This window comes from Miniopterus schreibersii, assembly GCF_964146895.1.
Source record: "Miniopterus schreibersii genome assembly, chromosome: 6".
In the NCBI taxonomy this organism is placed as follows: Eukaryota; Metazoa; Chordata; class Mammalia; order Chiroptera; family Miniopteridae; genus Miniopterus; species Miniopterus schreibersii.
The window spans coordinates 86,334,983-86,351,713 of NC_138107.1; the positions used below are offsets into that span (position 1 = coordinate 86,334,983).

Here is a 16,731-nt window from a genome sequence, read left to right on the forward strand (position 1 = left end):
AGTACTTGATATCAACTCTTTCACCCTGTAACTCCTGTTTCTGAAAACTGCCAAGGGCCCAGCCTGGCCTCTGCCAAGTGCTCAGCGCTGGTCTCTGGATTGAATTTTGAGGATAGCCAGCTTTGAGCTCCATTTTTGTCCTGAGATGATTAAATACAAATGCTCATGCTAATGAATTAAGGCTAAAACCTAACTACAGTGCCTGATGGTCAGATGTTAAGGGAATATCTGCAAGGCCTGAAGGGAGAGAGTGGCTAGCAGGAAAAAACTGGCTCTAAAATGTAAGGGGAAGGAACAAACAAAATATGACCATAAAAATAAAGAGCAAGGAAGAACGGGTGAACTTAGAGCATAGCTAAAGGTAGCAGAAATGTGGGAAATCTGACAATATCTACACGAGTGATCATTAGACTCACCTAGGCAGCTTTGAAAAATGCAGGTTCCTGGGACCCATATTATGTAATTTAGATTCAATAGTGTAAGTTGGGCCCCCAAAGTGTGTATTTGTGAAAGGTTCCTGCCATGCATGCAAGATCAGTCCTGCTTCTCCACTTACTACTATTGGAAAAATTCACAGCAGGAGATGATACCATCGTTGAGTGAGTCGTTGGTGAAAGACGTGTTGAGTGTTTATTTTATACACTGATGTTGAGGTTTGCCCAGAATTTTTTGTTTTGGTGGCTACAGAACATGTGAGAGAGACATCTCATTTGGGCACGTTCTTTTACCGTTAAAAAGTAATATTTATCATGACATCACCACCATGGGCTCGATTTGAGGTGTCTCGCGTTGGGCCCGGCGGAACCCGAGAGGAGCGCGGGGTGGAGCCTCGGGCGCTGTCCGTGGTGCTGGGCGCGGAGCCCGCTCCAGCCTTGACCTTCCCGCGCCCTCGGCCCGCCTGCCTTTCCCCCGGCCGCGGGCTCCGCGCCCCCGGTACGGCCCGGAGCGAGCGCGGCCCTTTGTATTTTCGTCCTGGGCGGCAGATCTTGCGCGGGAGTCCCCCGCCCCCGCTTCCTTCCGCGACCCCCCGGCGGCGGCTGACGGGCGCGGCGCCCTCGGCTCCCTAGGCCGCGGGGGGCGGCGGGGCGGCGGGCGGACCTCGCCCCCACCCCGCCCCCCGCCCCCACCCGCGCCTGCCCGCGCGCCCCCTCCCGCCTCCCCGCCCCTGCGCCGCCGCGGCCCCGCCCCGCGCGCGGAGCCGCGTCCCCGGCGCTGGAAGAGGGGCGAAGGCAGCGACACCCAGGGCGGCGCGGGCCCCGGCCCGGCGGGGAGGGCGGCGCGCCATGGACGCCGAGTTCCCGGCCCTCGAGCCCCCGCTCTGCGGCGAGCTCAAGCTGCTGTGCAAGCGGCTGCGGGAGGCCTACCGCGAGCTGAAGGAGGACCTCGCGCCGTTCCGCGATGACCGCTACTACAGGTGCGGCGCCAGCCCCGCGGGGGGGGGGCAGGTCCCGGGTCCTGGGTGCGGGGCCAAGCCTGGGCTCCAGGGCGCATCGGGTGGGCGGGCGAGGGGCCGTTTTCCATTGCCTGGAAGCCTAAAGGGGCGCAGTGGGCTGGGGTCCCAGCTTCGCTCCTCCCGCGCCCCCTTCTCCCGGGTCACGCGCCCCGGCCCCTCGGCCGCCTGCTCAGCCCCTCCGGGTCCTGTCTGGCAGCATGATCGCTACCCCCGCCCAGTGTCTGAGGTCCTCGGGTCCCTGCGCTTCGGTGGCAATCTCTGAGGCTAGGGTGCTGCTGGGGGTTGGGGACAGCGGCCTCGGAGCTGAGCGGCACCCGGGTGGAGGTGCTGTGGGAAGCCACCCTCGGCACGCACGGGGAGCTGCTGGGTCGGGCTTGTCTGTGCGCATCTCTGTTCCCCTCTCCTGCGGCCACGGTGAGAGGTGTGGGGACCCGCAGAGGCCTGCGCGGGGCGCTCGGCCCTTCCTCGCCGCTCTGCTGTTCCGATGGGAAAGGATGTCCATTGCCAGCGGCTGGACTTGTCTGATGGGCCCTGTATGCTGAAAGGAGCCGGAGCCTGGAGCCGGATTGGTTGGTTTTGTTGCTAACTAGCGCTGTGGCTCGGAGAAGGTTACCGCTGACTCTGTAAAATGGGAAGCTTGAACCAGAAGGTTCCTGAAAGTCAGGATGCTAATCTCGTGCTTAAGGATGGCAGGTGTGTTGCATGGCCATCCTTGAGATGGTGGCAGTCGTGTACACATGCTAAGGAGAACATCCATCCTCCCATCCAACCTTTCCCAAAGCCCAGTGGCTCATCCACAATCTATTATTGAACAATGCATTTGTCATAATTACTGAGGATTTTTTTTTTTTAATGTAATTCCAAGATCATACCATGTAGCTTTTGGATGTATCTCAAATTTTTTCTATTGCAGCCTCTGAGGGACAGTATAAAAAGCCCAACAACCCACAGATAGTTTCAAATCTTATTTCTGTTATGTTCCGATCTCCTTGCCCACTAATTTCCTCCCACTCTACTTTTCCCTATATTTTATTTTCTTGGAAACGTGTGTTTGGCCAAGGAGCTAGTGAGTAGCAAAATGGTCTTAATGCAGGTAGCAGAGGAGAGAAAGGCACGTCACTGGTTAATCCACAACTGGACCGTCCCCTGTTCACTCACCCAGTTATTCCACTAAGAGCTACTGAGCATCTCCTATGGTTCTGCTATTGTTCTCGGTGTTGGGGTGAGCAAGACAGACAGGGTACCTGCTGTCATGGGGCTTATGGCTATTAGGCAGGTGGTCCCTATGGCTACGAGTGCTAGGAAGACAGTGGACCAAGTGACATGGTAAAACGTGATTGGGGTTCTACTTCAGAGAAGGTGGGCAGGGAAGGCTCTTTGAGAAGGTGACATTCGATGCGAACTGAGGAATGAGCTGCTCACTTAACAATGAGCTGGGAGAGGAAAGTTCCAGAAGAGGAAGGACAAGTGCAAAGGCCCTGAGGCCATAAAAACATGGTATGCTCAAGGAATAGACTGAAACCAGTGTGTCTGGAGACTGGTAGTCAGAAATAGACAGGGTCAGGTCTTAACAGGCCTTGAAGGCCAGACTGAGGGTGTGATTAGAGTTCCTGTGTGAAGCCAGTGAAGGGTTTTCGGTGGAAGAAGTGGCATGAGCAGCTTGGCTGCCTGTCCTGGAGCAGCATTGGAATCTTCACTCCAGGAGCAACTTCATTACTTAAGTTGGCTCCAGAAGACAAATTAACTGTGCTTGGAAGGGGGCAGTGATGAATTCTGCCTCCTGCCACGAGAACAAGCGCACTGCAGAATGCTCTCAGTATCGAGCGTTGGCCAAATAGTTAGGCTGAATCACAGAGACTGTTTCGTAGTGAGGAGAGGTTTTGGGTCACTGAACTATCTTCCCCTGCTCCATGGGGTGTGTATGTCGATCAATGGGTTGTACCTTTACAGAACTCAGGGAAGCACTCCTGCGTATCTAAATTGGGAAGCTGATAGTTACAGCTCCTGCATCTGTCTGGCTGGAAGGAGAACTTGCTACTATAATCTTTGCTCCTACTCTTCTCACCATCTTCATTTTCCCGTGAGTGATTTAGGACTAATACACACCAGCCCTTTTTTCCCTGGAAGACAGGGGACTTGCCTCACGTAGCTGACAGTTTTCTCATAACAGGGTGCAGCAAGGAGACGGCTGCTAATGCAGTGTTTTCAAAAGACGGCTGCTGCTCGCCCTCCCCGGTTAGCTGGCATGGCTCTTTGCATATTAGCTACATCATCTGGCATCACTGAAAAGCGCCAGCTATGCGATCAAAGGACTCACAGTCGTTTTCTCAAAATGAGAGATGACAGTTGTACTGCCTGCCAGGCAAGGGGGAGCCGGCTGGTGCAGGTAGAAAAGCAGCGGCCTGGGCGACTGAAACCCTGGCTTCCAGTCCCAGCTCTGCCCTTTGCTGACTCCCCGTCCTTGGGGAAATATCGAATTTCACTGGTAATCTATTTCCACATTGGAAAACTGAAGCAAAGAAGATGTGAGGCCTGAGTGCTTTATGAACTTAATACTAAAGATGCTTTCAGATACAGATACAGAAAAGCCAGAGCAACCAGCCGAAACACCAAGGTAATGGATCGAGTTCTCAAGCCAGCAGGTTAGTGGTGTCATTAAGTTCTTTCTTTTTATCTCGGCTGCCAATAATCATTTGGACTATTGCTTGTCTCACATTCCTGGGAGAGCTGGCTGGCTTTCTCTAGCTCTCTAAAGAGAAGGAATGACTTGGAGCCCACAGCAAAACTCCTTGACTCTCCACTATACCCCCACCCAAAGGGTAACAGTGAAGCAGACAGGCGCGTGCAGACAGGACATGGAACTTTCATTCCCTGTAGACAGGAGAGTAAACCCCTGCACTTACTGTGGAAACTGTTTGACACCCAAGCTCTTTTGGCCCAGCAGTTCCGCTCCAGAAGTGCACACATATGTCCATCAAGAGACAGGTATTAAAATGTGCATAACAGCACGATTTGTCACGCTCCTGAACAGGAAACCAGCCAGCCACTCAGCAGTAGAATGGGTACATGTGGCTTGCTCCATTGTGGGATATCACACAGCAATACGAGTAAGCAACTTACAACACGCAGTAATGAAGACGAGTCTCACACACATGTGAGCAAAAGAAGTCAGACACAGGGAGCGCATACTCGATTCCACCTACATAAAAACATATAAAATGGACAAAACGTCTACAGTGTTAGAAGTCAGGGCAGCAGTTACTCTTGAGGGACAGTGGATGGAAGGGAGCAGGGGAGGGTTTTCTGGGTGCTGGTAATGTTTTGCTTTTTAATCTGGGTGCCGGTTATACCGATATATTTAATTGTGAACATTTATCAGACTGTACACATGATGTGTGTACTTTTCCATAGTTTATTATGCTTCAATAGAAGTTGAAAAGAAAACCAGCTCCTGTGTGTCTCCTCGATGACATCAGGGCCTTTGCCCTTTCTTGAGCACATGCTGGCCAGGGGGTGGAATCAGACTTCAGCAAACCAGAGGGCCCAGGAGCTGAGGGTGGAGCCAGTTTCCCCAAGGGAGGAGTGGCAGGGAACTGAACGAGACTGGGGTTCTGTTAGGAACTAGATGTGGGGAATGGATGCCAGGTGGGCAGTAGACTGTGTCCAAGGCACAAATGGTAGAGGGACAGTAAATGGTTCCCCTAGAGCTCAGTTGTTGGAGAATTTGTGGTTGGCCATTTTGCTGACCCATACTTTGTTTTTCGTGTGATTACTTTACCTCTGTAAAATACATGAGCAATAAAGATGGCCTTGTTTTTCTTGGCCAGTGAAGTGATGCCCCCGGGTGCCCTCACCCAAGAGGCTTCCGGGAGCAACGTTTCATCCCCTTGGTGAACTCATTGGCCCGGGGACTGGCCCTCAGTCTCGCTGGCCTATATTAGACAGCATATCGAGAAAAACCTGTTTGCAGTGAAGGCTTCCCGTTAGCGAAGCTCTGGACTGATGTGCAGAATCAGACGCCGTTTATTCAACTGGCCGATGCGGACCCAGGAGAACACACGTGACGGTGGGCAGGGGCACAGCGTCAGCAGCGGAATTAGTGAGACAGGTTCCTAATGCCGGCCATGCATCAGAATCACCTTGGGAGCTTTTAAAAATACAAGTGCCCAGGCCCTGCCCTTGAGGAGGAGGATGATTTAATGAGGCTGGGCTGGGTCTTAGCCAGGATGGAGAGCCCTGGAGGGGAGGGAGGAATGTTCAGAGCAGCAGGCTGAGAGCCCGGTGCATCCACTCCTCAGCAGACAGGAATATGGGAAGCCACCAAGGCCCCTGCTCCCCACACAAAGCTCAGTGGCCCCTGGCAGTGGCCAGCTTGGCTGATTCTCCTGTTTCCACCCTTCCCAGCTGCCTGACCTCCCGTTTTGGATTAATACATCTGGTTGGGTTACAGTCAGGTTTAGAGGTCTGAGAACCCCGTCTCTGATTATGGCCAGCCTGCATGTTTCCCCCCCGACCCGTCGGCCAGCCTGCATGTTTCCCCCGACCCATCGTGCTGATTCGGTGTCAGGGTTTCACTGGGCGAACTTTTCTCTTTGTCCTCAAGTCACTGGAGACAACTCCCTGTAACTGGAGTCCCGACATCTCTCTCTGTCTTTTGTTTCTTTTTGGTGGGAAGAGTGATCAGTGTCCCTGACAAGACTGATTTTAGAACCAGCTCCTCTGTCTCCATCGTGTCAAAGGTAGACGAATCTCATTGAACTTGCATGCTCGGGAGCTTAGAGTTAGCCGCAGCCCCGGCCTGCTGAGGGAGGCTGGTGCTGTTGTTTTCTATGTGGGACAAGATGCAGAACCCCGTCTCTGATTATGGCCAGCCTGCAAGTTTCCCCCCGACCCGTCGGCCAGCCTGCATGTTTCCCCAGGACCTGAGCAAACACATGGGTGAGGGGCCAGTGGTGGATGCCAGGACGGTCAGCTCCCCCAGACGTATCCATCCGTGTCTTCGAGCTATCCTTGCCCCATCTGGCCAGGAAGCACCCCTCCCCCTCTACTCCTGACCACCCTCCTCTCCCTCTCGGATTTTCCTCCATCAATTGTCCCCGCTTGTCCTCAGGTCTCAGGTCTTTCCCTCAACTCTGACTTCTTCCCATCTGCTTACAACTCTGTCCAAACAAAGTTCCCTCAGCCCAGCCTCCTCTGGGGCCACCACAGTATCTCCAGCATGTGTCTGCTGGCCTCCCCTCCCCATGCTGTCCTGTAGGGGGGGTAGAGGTGGTCCGTGCATACTGGCTCCACGTTTCTCTACTTATTTCATAGAAGTTGCCTCACTCACTGCCACCGGTGACTCATTCAAATTCTTACACACCCACTTGCTTTAAATACAGCCTAAATAAACATATTTTTAGCACCCAACGTCTGCTAGCCATGGATGTGACAAAGGCTGTGGCTATAACAGACCCCAACCTGCTGCTGCCTTGGGGAGCTCTGCCACCCAGTCTACTCACCTTGCTGCTTAGTGACTGGACACGTGAGCCCCCTTTCGGATTCCCCTCTCCTCTGGGAGTTCCCATGCCCTCTTCCCCTTCTGGGTGGTGTCTCTGACCCCAGTGTCAGGAGGGTCTCCTGCTCAGAGGGACCTCCCCCTGTATGCAACCAGTCCAAGTGCGGTGCACAGACGCTCTTGTGCAACACTGCCACCTGGTGGTCCCATCTCTTCCTTGATCAGCTCCAAACCCTGGAACTCATCACGCAGGTCCCGGAGCTGCTCTTGCCCACGTCACTGGTGGCCTCTAAGCATCAAACCCAGTGCCCCTTTCAGACACTAGCACTGTGTAATCCTGAAGGATCTGTCCAGAGCTGGGACTCTCTTTTGTCCCTGCAGGGGCCCCGACAATGCCCTTCTCTCATGTTCTCTGACCTCTTGTCCTCCACATGCTTTCCAAGCTTCTTAGGCAGAGTCTCTTCCTGTTTATTGTTTGGACTTATGGACCCCGCATTTTCCCGAAGCCACAGCACTATGATTAACAGCATTAAACACCCCCAGCAGCAGTAGTTGGGAACGTTATTGTTTATTGCTCAAACCACCTGTCAGGTGGGTTACGGGTATGACAGAATGACTCTGCCTCCATGCGGTATTGGTGTGTGAGCTGAGAAAAGTTGTATCCTATGAACCAGACACTAGCAGCTCTTGTTTCCTCTCCGGCAGCCTTCCAGGTCAAAAGGAGATGGTGACCATAGGCCCCCAGAGGCCGGAGGTGGAGTTGCATCTGTGGCACCCTGGAAACCCCCAGTTAGGGCATTAGGACCTGCTCCGGGTCATTCCATGACTTCTGAGAATCCCCTTTCTTTGTCTTGGCTTTGGGACAGTGTCTTAAAGCCAGATCGAGTTCAGGGACATTGGGGGACGTTTCTCAATAAGCTATATGGTCCGGAACATAGAATACTCAGGTGAGATTCAGAATTTAAATTTGAGTCCAGGCCAATCTTTTAACCTCTTACTGGATTGGCCCCTGTGAGGGGAAGACTGGCGCCTGCTCTCACAGTCTGGTGAGTCAGGAGGAAGACCGGCCTCAGGGGGAGCCTCCGACACCCGTGCCTGGCTCTGGAAGGACATGAATGTTTTGCTTCTTGGGGATGAGGACCCGGGTTGGGAATGGAGGTGTGTGTTGGTTCCAAAGACCAGGTCACTGTCACCTTCCCTCCTTCACTGTGCGCCGTCCTCTGGTGAGGTCTGACGCGTGCCTTCCAGTTTTCTGTGTTAAATTTCTGCACATGAGACTTTAGTTTGGCTTCTTTTTCCTTGGCCTTGGGGGGATGGCGTGGTGACTTACGTCGTGTCTAAAAGGGAGGTTTAGAGGGATTTCTTAATATTAGGAGCCCCCCGCTGACTGAGGAAGGAGGTTATTTCGTCCACAGACCCTGGCTCCCCTCGCGGCTGCTTGCAGGGGCCGGAACAGCCTGGATATGTCAGTCAGACCTTGACCCGTGGGAGAGAGATGGCAGGACAGAGCCAGCAGGATGGTTCCAGATGGGATAGTTTCCGCCGTCTCTCTGGAGAGATCCTGTAGGACCGAGCAAACAGCTGTGTTGAGTTGGAGCTGGCAGCTTCCCCCCTGGAACTTCCTTCCCGAGCCCCTGTCACACCTCATCCTCTCTCCTTGTCCCTGGGGGCTGTTCACATAGGACTGCTCCCCACAGGTTCACATGGAAATGTTTGCCTCAGGTTCTGTTTCAGGGAACAAAGCTAGAGTGTTCTTTAAATGTTAAGACAACTTTTCCCTGTAACTCATGGAAAAATATGGGCTGGGAGTAAGGTGCCCGTCTGTCCTGGCGCGCTGCCCCACGCAGAGCCCACGCGGCAGGAGCCGACAGCAGCCTCCGGCCACAGCCCGGGAGGCACTGGATCCCGCCAGCAGCCACGTGTGTTACCTTGGGGGCCGATCCTTCCCCAGCTGAGCCTTGAGGAAGTTTCTTCCCTGGCTGCACCTTGAGAGAGGCTGAGCCAAGGGGCCCAGTTAGGCTGCACCCCAATTCCCCACTGATAGAAAGTGCGAGAAATAAATGTTTCAAGCCACAAAGTTCCGGGGTAATTTGTTTTATAGCAATAGTTAGCTAACACAGCTACTACATACATGCTAGGGTAGTTTTTTAGGCAGGAAAAAATAATAGGAACAAGTAAAACAATAAGAAAGCAAAAAACAACCAATTTATATCATCAATAACTACTGAGCAGAAGAATGTCCGTGCTCCTGGCATTACTAAACTTGATTTGCAAGACAGAGCATTTGAACCAATACAAGTTAGACCCTTGCCTCTAATGATCAGTTCTTAGGGGTGAAGACAATGAGAAGTGTCTATGTTTGATGCAACAGGTAGGCCAGAAAGGGGTGAGGTCTCCCGCAAATGATGGAGGGGCTTCTGGGGAAGGCAGCACGATGGGGACACTGAGCCAGCCACTCATGGAAGTGTCTCAGTTCGCGCTCTGCTTCTTGGAGAGAAGATGAGTTGGCTGAGGATGGCAGTCCAGTGGCTGGCAAAGCCCAGGCCCATTATCAGCTATGATCATGCTTAAGGGAAAGTCAAGGCTGTGAGATTGCCCTGCCTTGGAACACAGAATAGGTGATTAGAGTTGGTGGTACTGAATTCCTTTATACTCTTTGCACTGACTATATAGGTCAGTTTTCCTTTTTTAGGGGTGTTATGGATTAAGTGTTTGTGTCCTCCCTGAATTCATATGTTGAAGCCCTAGCCCCCAGAGTTGCTGTATTTGGAGTAAGGAAGTGATTAAGGTTAAATGAGGTCATAAGAGTGGGCCCTGGTCTATTAGGATCAATGTCCTTAGGAGAAGAGATGCTCTCCCTTTCTTCCCTCACCCACACACCAAGGAAAGGCCATGTGAGGATGCAGCAGGAAGGCAGCTGTCTGCAAGCCAGGAAGAGAGCCCTCACTAGACACTAAATCAGCCAGAACCTTGCTCTTGGACTTCTAGCCTCTAGAACTGTAAGAAAATAAGCTTCTACTGAGTAAGCCACTCAGTCTATGGTACTGTTATGCAGCCCAGCTGGCTAAGACCATGGGTAAGGGAAAATTAGAATTAGGTGTTTCTGTTTCATTCTTATTTAACTCAGCTCCCAACTAGAGCATGAGTATTCACTGTCAGCCACCATTGATTATCATTATTAACAAGAGGCGAGCACAAGAGTATATCTACAAAATGCCAAACAAATGTCACTTGTTAAATTGGGAGGGGAGTTTGAGTCTCTTGGAACAGACAACTGATTTCCTACGGTATCAAGGGCATTTGTAGATGAGCCTCTTGAGTTGTTGCTTTCAACTTTGAGGAACAGCAGTGAGTTGGAGTCAGCAAACTACAGATTGGTGTGATTTTCTAGAAGAAAATTCTAGAAGAGTTTTAGAAGAAAGTTGTTTAAAAGGATGGCCTATTGGCCTTTAGAAAATGAAATAAACATTAGGTATGAGAAGGGATTTTTCTAAGAATAGGTGGTGTCAGACCAATCTAACTTCTGACATCTTGACCCTTTTTGCCCCTTTAGACAATGCTCACTCTCTGTTTCATGGTACCCACCTGACCCATCTCAGTACTTGCCCATCCCCACCCTGGTTTTTATGTTCCCCAGCCTTGTCCCCTTTTCTCTCTGAGCGTCTATAATCATTTGTTACGGTTCCTGTAAGAGTTGCGGTTTCGGATTCAAAGTGCTAATGGAATTTGTTGTCTTGACTATGTTCTTGCTCAAGCTGCAGCTTGGCCTGCTAGGCCCCCTTCTCTCCAGGTCTCACCCTCCCCACTGCCCCACCGGGGGGTCCGCTCAGAGGTCTGCATTCTCTCTCCCACCTTGCCCTCTGCACCCAGGCCCAGGTGAGCTGGGTGCCCTTCCTCAGGGCCACTGGAGCAACCTGTGCTTGTCGCACTTAGTTTTGGTAACTTCCTTGGCCCGCGGGTTCGCCGAGGGCAGGAACCGTGCCTGATTCCTGTGGGCGTCTTCCCACCAGTCCCATGCTTGTTGACAGCTTAGTGAATGTGCGGAGATACATTAGGAAGGAAGCTTGAGACTTTTGTTTTCCTCATTTGGTTCGACTTTAAACCCACAGCATCATGGGGACAGGGGACATTTTGACGGATGCTCCAAAAAAACTAAATCTTGGGACTATGCGGACGGTGGGCCTGGACTGTTCTAGGTCACAGTGTAGAACTGCGAGCTGAGATCCCGCGCCAAGAAAGTGCGTTTGGTCAGCTGCCCCCGTCACCCTGCGGGGGAAGGGCTCCGACCCTGCTCGGCCGCAGCAGCCGGCGGGCACCGGCGGGCACCGGCGGGCACCGGCGGGCACCGGCGGGCACCGGCGGCCTTGCAGCCGCGTGGGCCCCGCACAGGCTCCCTGCTGAGGGGCAGCGCTCGTCCTGGGGGCGGGAAACACCCCGGAAACCTCTCCCGTCGGAGGTTTGCCCTGGCTTTTCGCCTCGGCCAGGTCGCAGGCCTCTTTGGGAATATGCAAAGTTATGGGTTCTCTCCCCAGAAAATGCAGACGCCCTAGCGTCTTTCAGACAAGCCCAGGGCATTCATGGGCAACATTCTTATGCCCCCTTAAGATGTCCTGGGAGCAGCGCGGAGGATGCATTACTGTGTGGTCCCCCCGCGACGTACAAGGAGCGAGGGTCAAGTCGTTCGTTCACTCGTTCATTCGTTCATTCGTTCACTCGTTCATTCGTTCATTCGTTCACTCATTCGTTCGCGAACCTTCCCCCGAGCCCGGGCCCCGCCTCTGTGCTCTGGGGGCTCGGAGGAGGGAGACCCACCCCTCCCGCGGCCTCCCCGGCCCCGCCCCCGCCCGAAGCCCCGCCCCCGCCCGCCGCACGGGCCGCTTCCGCGCACGTGACCGCGCCGCGCGTCGCGCTCTGACGAGTCCGCGAGCCGGCAGCTCCTGGCCGCTGTCGCTCCGGCTGCGCCTGTGGTAGCCGCGGCCCCTGTGCGGCGCCGGGTGGGCTCGGGCGCGGGCCCCGGGGCGCCGGCCGCGATGGAACCGTGAGTTCGGGCCTGGGAGGACCGGAGGACGGGCGGCGGGGGCGCAGAGGGCAGCCTGTGTGGGTCCCCGGCGCCCCGGCTGGGAGTTGGGGCTGCGGCGTCCGGCTCCCGGGAGCCGAGCCGCGGGGCCCTCCGCCCACTTGGAGCCGCGGGGACCTGGAGGGGACGCCGCCGGGTTTCGTGGAGGGCCGGTGAGGGGCCTGCCCGCCCGGTTGGGGGAAGCAGCGGAGCCGGGGTCCGGGGTCCGGGAGCGGCCTCGGCCGGGGCGCGCCCGGGAGGCCCTCGGGATGCTCCGGCCCTGCTCGCTCAGCGGAACCGGGTGACCCCTCCTTCCCCTGGAGCCCCTCGCCCCCTCTCCTGGGCCGGCCCGGGTCAGGGGCCCCTCCATCACCGGTCTAAGCGAGGTGCTCGCGATGGCTTTCTGGGGATGCTGGCGCCTTGGGAGCCTGCCACCCTTCAGGTCTCCGGGATCCCGAGGCCGAAGAGTTTTAGTCTGTTGACTTAGGGCCTCAGTACCTCTGTGAAGTTCAGGGCTTATGATTTAATGAGGAAAAACCTGTCCAGGGCCCCACAGACGCCACCCCTAACGCTTGCTTTTGACGCGGCGGCCCCTGGGTGCCCCTCAGGGGGTATCCCGAGAGGAGAGGGAACTGGGAAGAAGTTCAGCGGCGGAGTTGCGGAGAGTCGGGAAGGACCGCGGAGCCTCGGCGGCAGCGTCGGCGGCAGGGGCTCGGGGGCGGGGGCCCGCGCTCCGGGGCAGCCTCCGCACAGGCTGCGTGCTTCTCCGTGCACTTGGGTGCTGGAGGCCCCGAGGGTTTGCATCGGACCCCTGCTGACTTCTCCCGCTGCGGACGTCGGGAAGCGAAATCCAGGCTGTTACCCAAATGCAAACACGTGTGATGGGAGGAAAGTTTCTTCCTCCTGCGTCCTCAGAAGCGTCTGACCTTAGCACAGTGTAGGAAACCGGACTAGCGCCCAGCGCCCCTGCTCCATAGGTGTTTCCAAGGCCTTTGGGTTAGACCCAGGCGGAGGTGGGTCTGCATTACCGCCTCTACCCCACTTCAGGGGCACTGTTTCTTCATTTGTGGGATACGTGACTAGCACCACGTGCGATACTGCAGGTTGGGTGCCTCTGGAGCTGTGCAGAGTTGTAGCCCAGTGGCGGCGTGACAACCAGCATGTTGTAGGTTCTGTCCCACAAATCTGTCTCCTTGGGTCTGCAGGGCAGCCCTGGGTTGTGTGTGGTGGTGTTAAACCTTTTCATAGGACAGAGAGAGGCAGGGGGTTGGATGTGGGTGGGCCTTAGCCAAGACCTCAGTCCAGGTCCCTTGCTGGGGTCCCATGCTGTCAGTTACGTGACTTAGTGGCAGTCTGTCCTGCTGTACAGCGGTAGGCAGCATGGGTGCTCCTGGAAGCCCTGCGTCCAGGGTCTGCTGAGGAGGGGGCCGAAGGGTGGATGTGGTTATCTGGAGGTCAGCCAGCCATCGTCCAGGAGACAGAATGGCACTCACCTAGGAATCAGGAAAAGTCTTTGGCAAATAAAAATCCTAGGAGAAAACAAGCCCAAAAATCTGAAGGGTGTACTGGACTTCCGTGCCTGGTGGGGTCAAAGTGCTCTTGTCAGATGTGCCTGAGAGCCCAGTGCTGAGAAGGGTGACAAGCTACAGGAACAGGAAGAGAAGCTAAAGGAAGATTGGGGTGGGGGAGAATGGAGGGCCTATGGATTCAGTGGGCCTGGGGGATCAGTGCCGGGTCTGTGGCGGGCAGGTCCCTGCTCATGTGCAGCCCAGCCTACTCTTTTTGAAAGGACAGGAGAGAGTGCCTTCCAAACCAGTCAGAATAAAACGTTTCCAGTTCTTAAAGACTTATATTCAAGTTTCCTGCAAACTTTATTCCTAGCTGACAATGCCTGGACTTCCTGTCGAGCTGCCGGCTACACATATGTGGTTGAGATTTCTCAGGCTCATTTGTTGTTTTGCTCTTACTGTAGCGTTTCTCTGCAAACTTAAATAAGGTTGGCGTTTTATGTGTGTCTTGCTTACAACCTTTTTTTTTTTTTTTTGGTCAAAAAGAGTGTATTTTATGTGTCTCTTTCATCCTGGGGCATTTAAGTGTAGAAGTATATTAATTAGACTCCCCTTCTTCCCGCAGCAAAGGGGTGGCACAGACCAGTCAGCACAGTGGAGCCCTGCCGTGGTTTCTGTGTTGCAGGCTTCCTGAGTGTCCAGTGCTTGAGAGAGCACCAGGCCTGGTTAGTATTTTTGTCCTGCAACCATAGAACTACTTAGGATTGTGTCTTGCTAGGACTGATAAGAGAATACAGTGTTTACTTTGTACCAGGTACTGTTGTAAACACTCTGTATACATCATTTCATGTAATCCTCACAGCCACCCTCCCCGTGAAGAAGTTTTTCTGATCCTCATTTGATAGATGAGGGAACTGAGGTGCAGAGAAGTCAAATGAGTTTCTCAAGTTCACAGCTAGTAAGGTGCTGAGCTGACTGAACCCCAGGTAGTCAGCTCCAGAGCCCACACTTGACATTATACTCTTGTTGCTGCTCAATAACAGTGGCAATGACTGAGCAAGGGCTTTCATGTAGTAAATCATTTGTCACAGAAACCCTAGGCAGCTCAGAATTTTACAGTTCAGGAACCAGAGGTCCTAAGGCTTAAAGGGACTCTCTCCAGGTTACGCTGCTGGTCATGGTGAAGGGGACTTCCAGCCCAGGCAGTCGGCCTCCAGACCCCTGGTTCTTAACCACTGGACTGCACTGCGTTGGCCAGTGCGTGGCCTGCTTCCTTGTTCTGTTTGCCCTGGGAAGGGTATTGGTGACCTAGCCAGCATGCTCCTGGGTGTGAGTCACTGGGCTTACAGCCTAGCAGGCATGCACGTGAACTCATGGTTTGCTCATTAAAATACATTTTTAGTTTGTTGAGCCTTGACTGTTTGCATAATGACTAAAGATAAGTTATTTGTAATATATTCAAGTTGATTGATTGAAATTTCACAGTTCTTGTTTTGTTCCTCCCTTCCGAGTTTCTTCTGAAAACCCGTTAAATGGTAGGTTTTAAAAGGAAAGACTCTGGTGAGTGGGCCTAGGAGTGAGCGTGAGGAAGTTGTGGGCCACCTTTCTGCCCCTGACCTGTGGATTCAAATCCCACCTCCACCTTATGCTGGTTGGGACCTCAGCAGGAGATCCTCTCCCGAGTCTCTAGTTTCCTGTACATAAAATGGGCTGATAATACCTGCTTCACAGGGGAGCACCTGGTCTGGTTCCAAGTAGGTCTAAGGGAATGCCAGCTGCTCCTGTCCTTTCCTTCAGTTGGTTGGGTTCTGAATTAGAGGATGGGAGACTTTACACAGTGAATGGATCTTCAGGGATATTGGTAGGATGAAAAAAAAAGTACGGGGAAGGGAAAAGCACAACTGTTACTGCTAATAACTAACATGTCTGAGTTCTGTGCTTCCTACACTGTTCTGAGCACTTCATTAGTTTGTTTATGCCTCCCAACAGCCCTGTGGGTGTTCTTATTGTCTCTGATTTACAGATGAGGACACTGAGACCACACTCATCCACCTAGGAAGTGGGGGAGCCAGGATTTGAACCCAGGCACCCTGCTGGTGCTTTGGACCACGGGAGAAGAGATTACCTTTATACAGATTACAAGAAAAATAAAATCTTAACTAAAATGAGAGAGGATTGAGAGAGTGAAAGTCCCTTTCCATTGCCCGGATTCTAATTTTTAATTCTTAAGTGGGAACTCGGGCATGAGTTGAACAGGTAGCAAAATTTGTAATGCTGAACTATTTTCAGTCTTAGTTACCTACTGTATGTGACTCCATGAGACAGGATAAATTGAGTGATTGTAAAATCCTCAGCCTCCCAGCCATGCTGCGTGCTGGTTGTCACCTGGCATCTGTAAGGTAGGGCTGTGTATGCTGGCCTTCCCTCCCATCTCACCGCATTGCTGAAGGACCACACCTGGAGGTGTTTTCTTGAATTCTCTGCTCACCCAAGTTCTCTCCATTTGTGGTCATTCTGCTCCAGGTCCATAAAGAGTCACACGGAGTGCTTGCCTCCCCTCTTCTTTCTATTGCTGTTTTATTAACTCTTATGGGGCCGGCGTGGGAGGGAGAAGTGCTTAATGGGAAAAGTAATGTGGGCTCCAGGGGTTCTGGAGCAGTCACCCATCCTCATAGGAACCCAGCTGTCTACCTGGAGGAGTGGGGAGGAAGGCACGTGTGACAGGATGTGTGGCCTGGAGGATTGCTCTGCTGGGGGAAGGCACTTGCTTGGAGCTGCTGTGGCCATGTCACAGACATTGAGCGCAAAGGCCAGAGCCACAAAAAGCATTAAAAGACAGCATTGGGGGAAAAAAGTTAAATTTTGCAATTTGGTGTTTGATAATTTATCATAGCAGGGAAAATAATGGAACATGTAGGAAACCAGAGTAAAACCAGGAAAGAGTACACAGAAATGGAAGGAATCAATAGTTATTGAATGCCTGCCATTCATAAGGCACAGCATTGGGCCCAAGAGGCCAAAGGGTGCTTTGCATTGGGGGAGGCGTGAAAGCATATGAATAGTTGTCATCGAGGAGATGAGATCCTGCAACGCAATGGGTGAGCGCCTCCTGTCCTGCAGCCAAGGAGAAAATTGCTCTCGGTGGTTGGGAGGCAGGACCTCAGCTGGGCTGGGAAGGATGGGTGGGTGCTGGCTGGAGGGAGGGGTTGCTGGAGGA

General features: G+C 53.4%; 1 protein-coding gene across 3 annotated transcripts in view; it reads left to right on the forward strand.

The window, feature by feature from the left end:
* Positions 1-1,194: 1,194 nt before the first annotated feature.
* TMEM181 (transmembrane protein 181) overlaps positions 1,195-16,731 on the forward strand; it is a 47,395-nt gene continuing 31,858 nt past the window's right edge. Inside the window, exon 1 of one of the 3 annotated variants that reach the window (XM_081139856.1) lies at positions 1,195-1,414. In XM_081139856.1, coding sequence (XP_080995982.1) covers positions 1,284-1,414 — 131 coding nt within the window. In that variant the 5' untranslated portion in view covers positions 1,195-1,283. Of the gene's footprint in view, positions 1,415-11,850; positions 11,989-14,145; positions 14,240-16,731 lie in introns of those variants that run through there. The other 2 variants (XM_081139857.1, XM_081139858.1) reach the window with 2 other exon arrangements.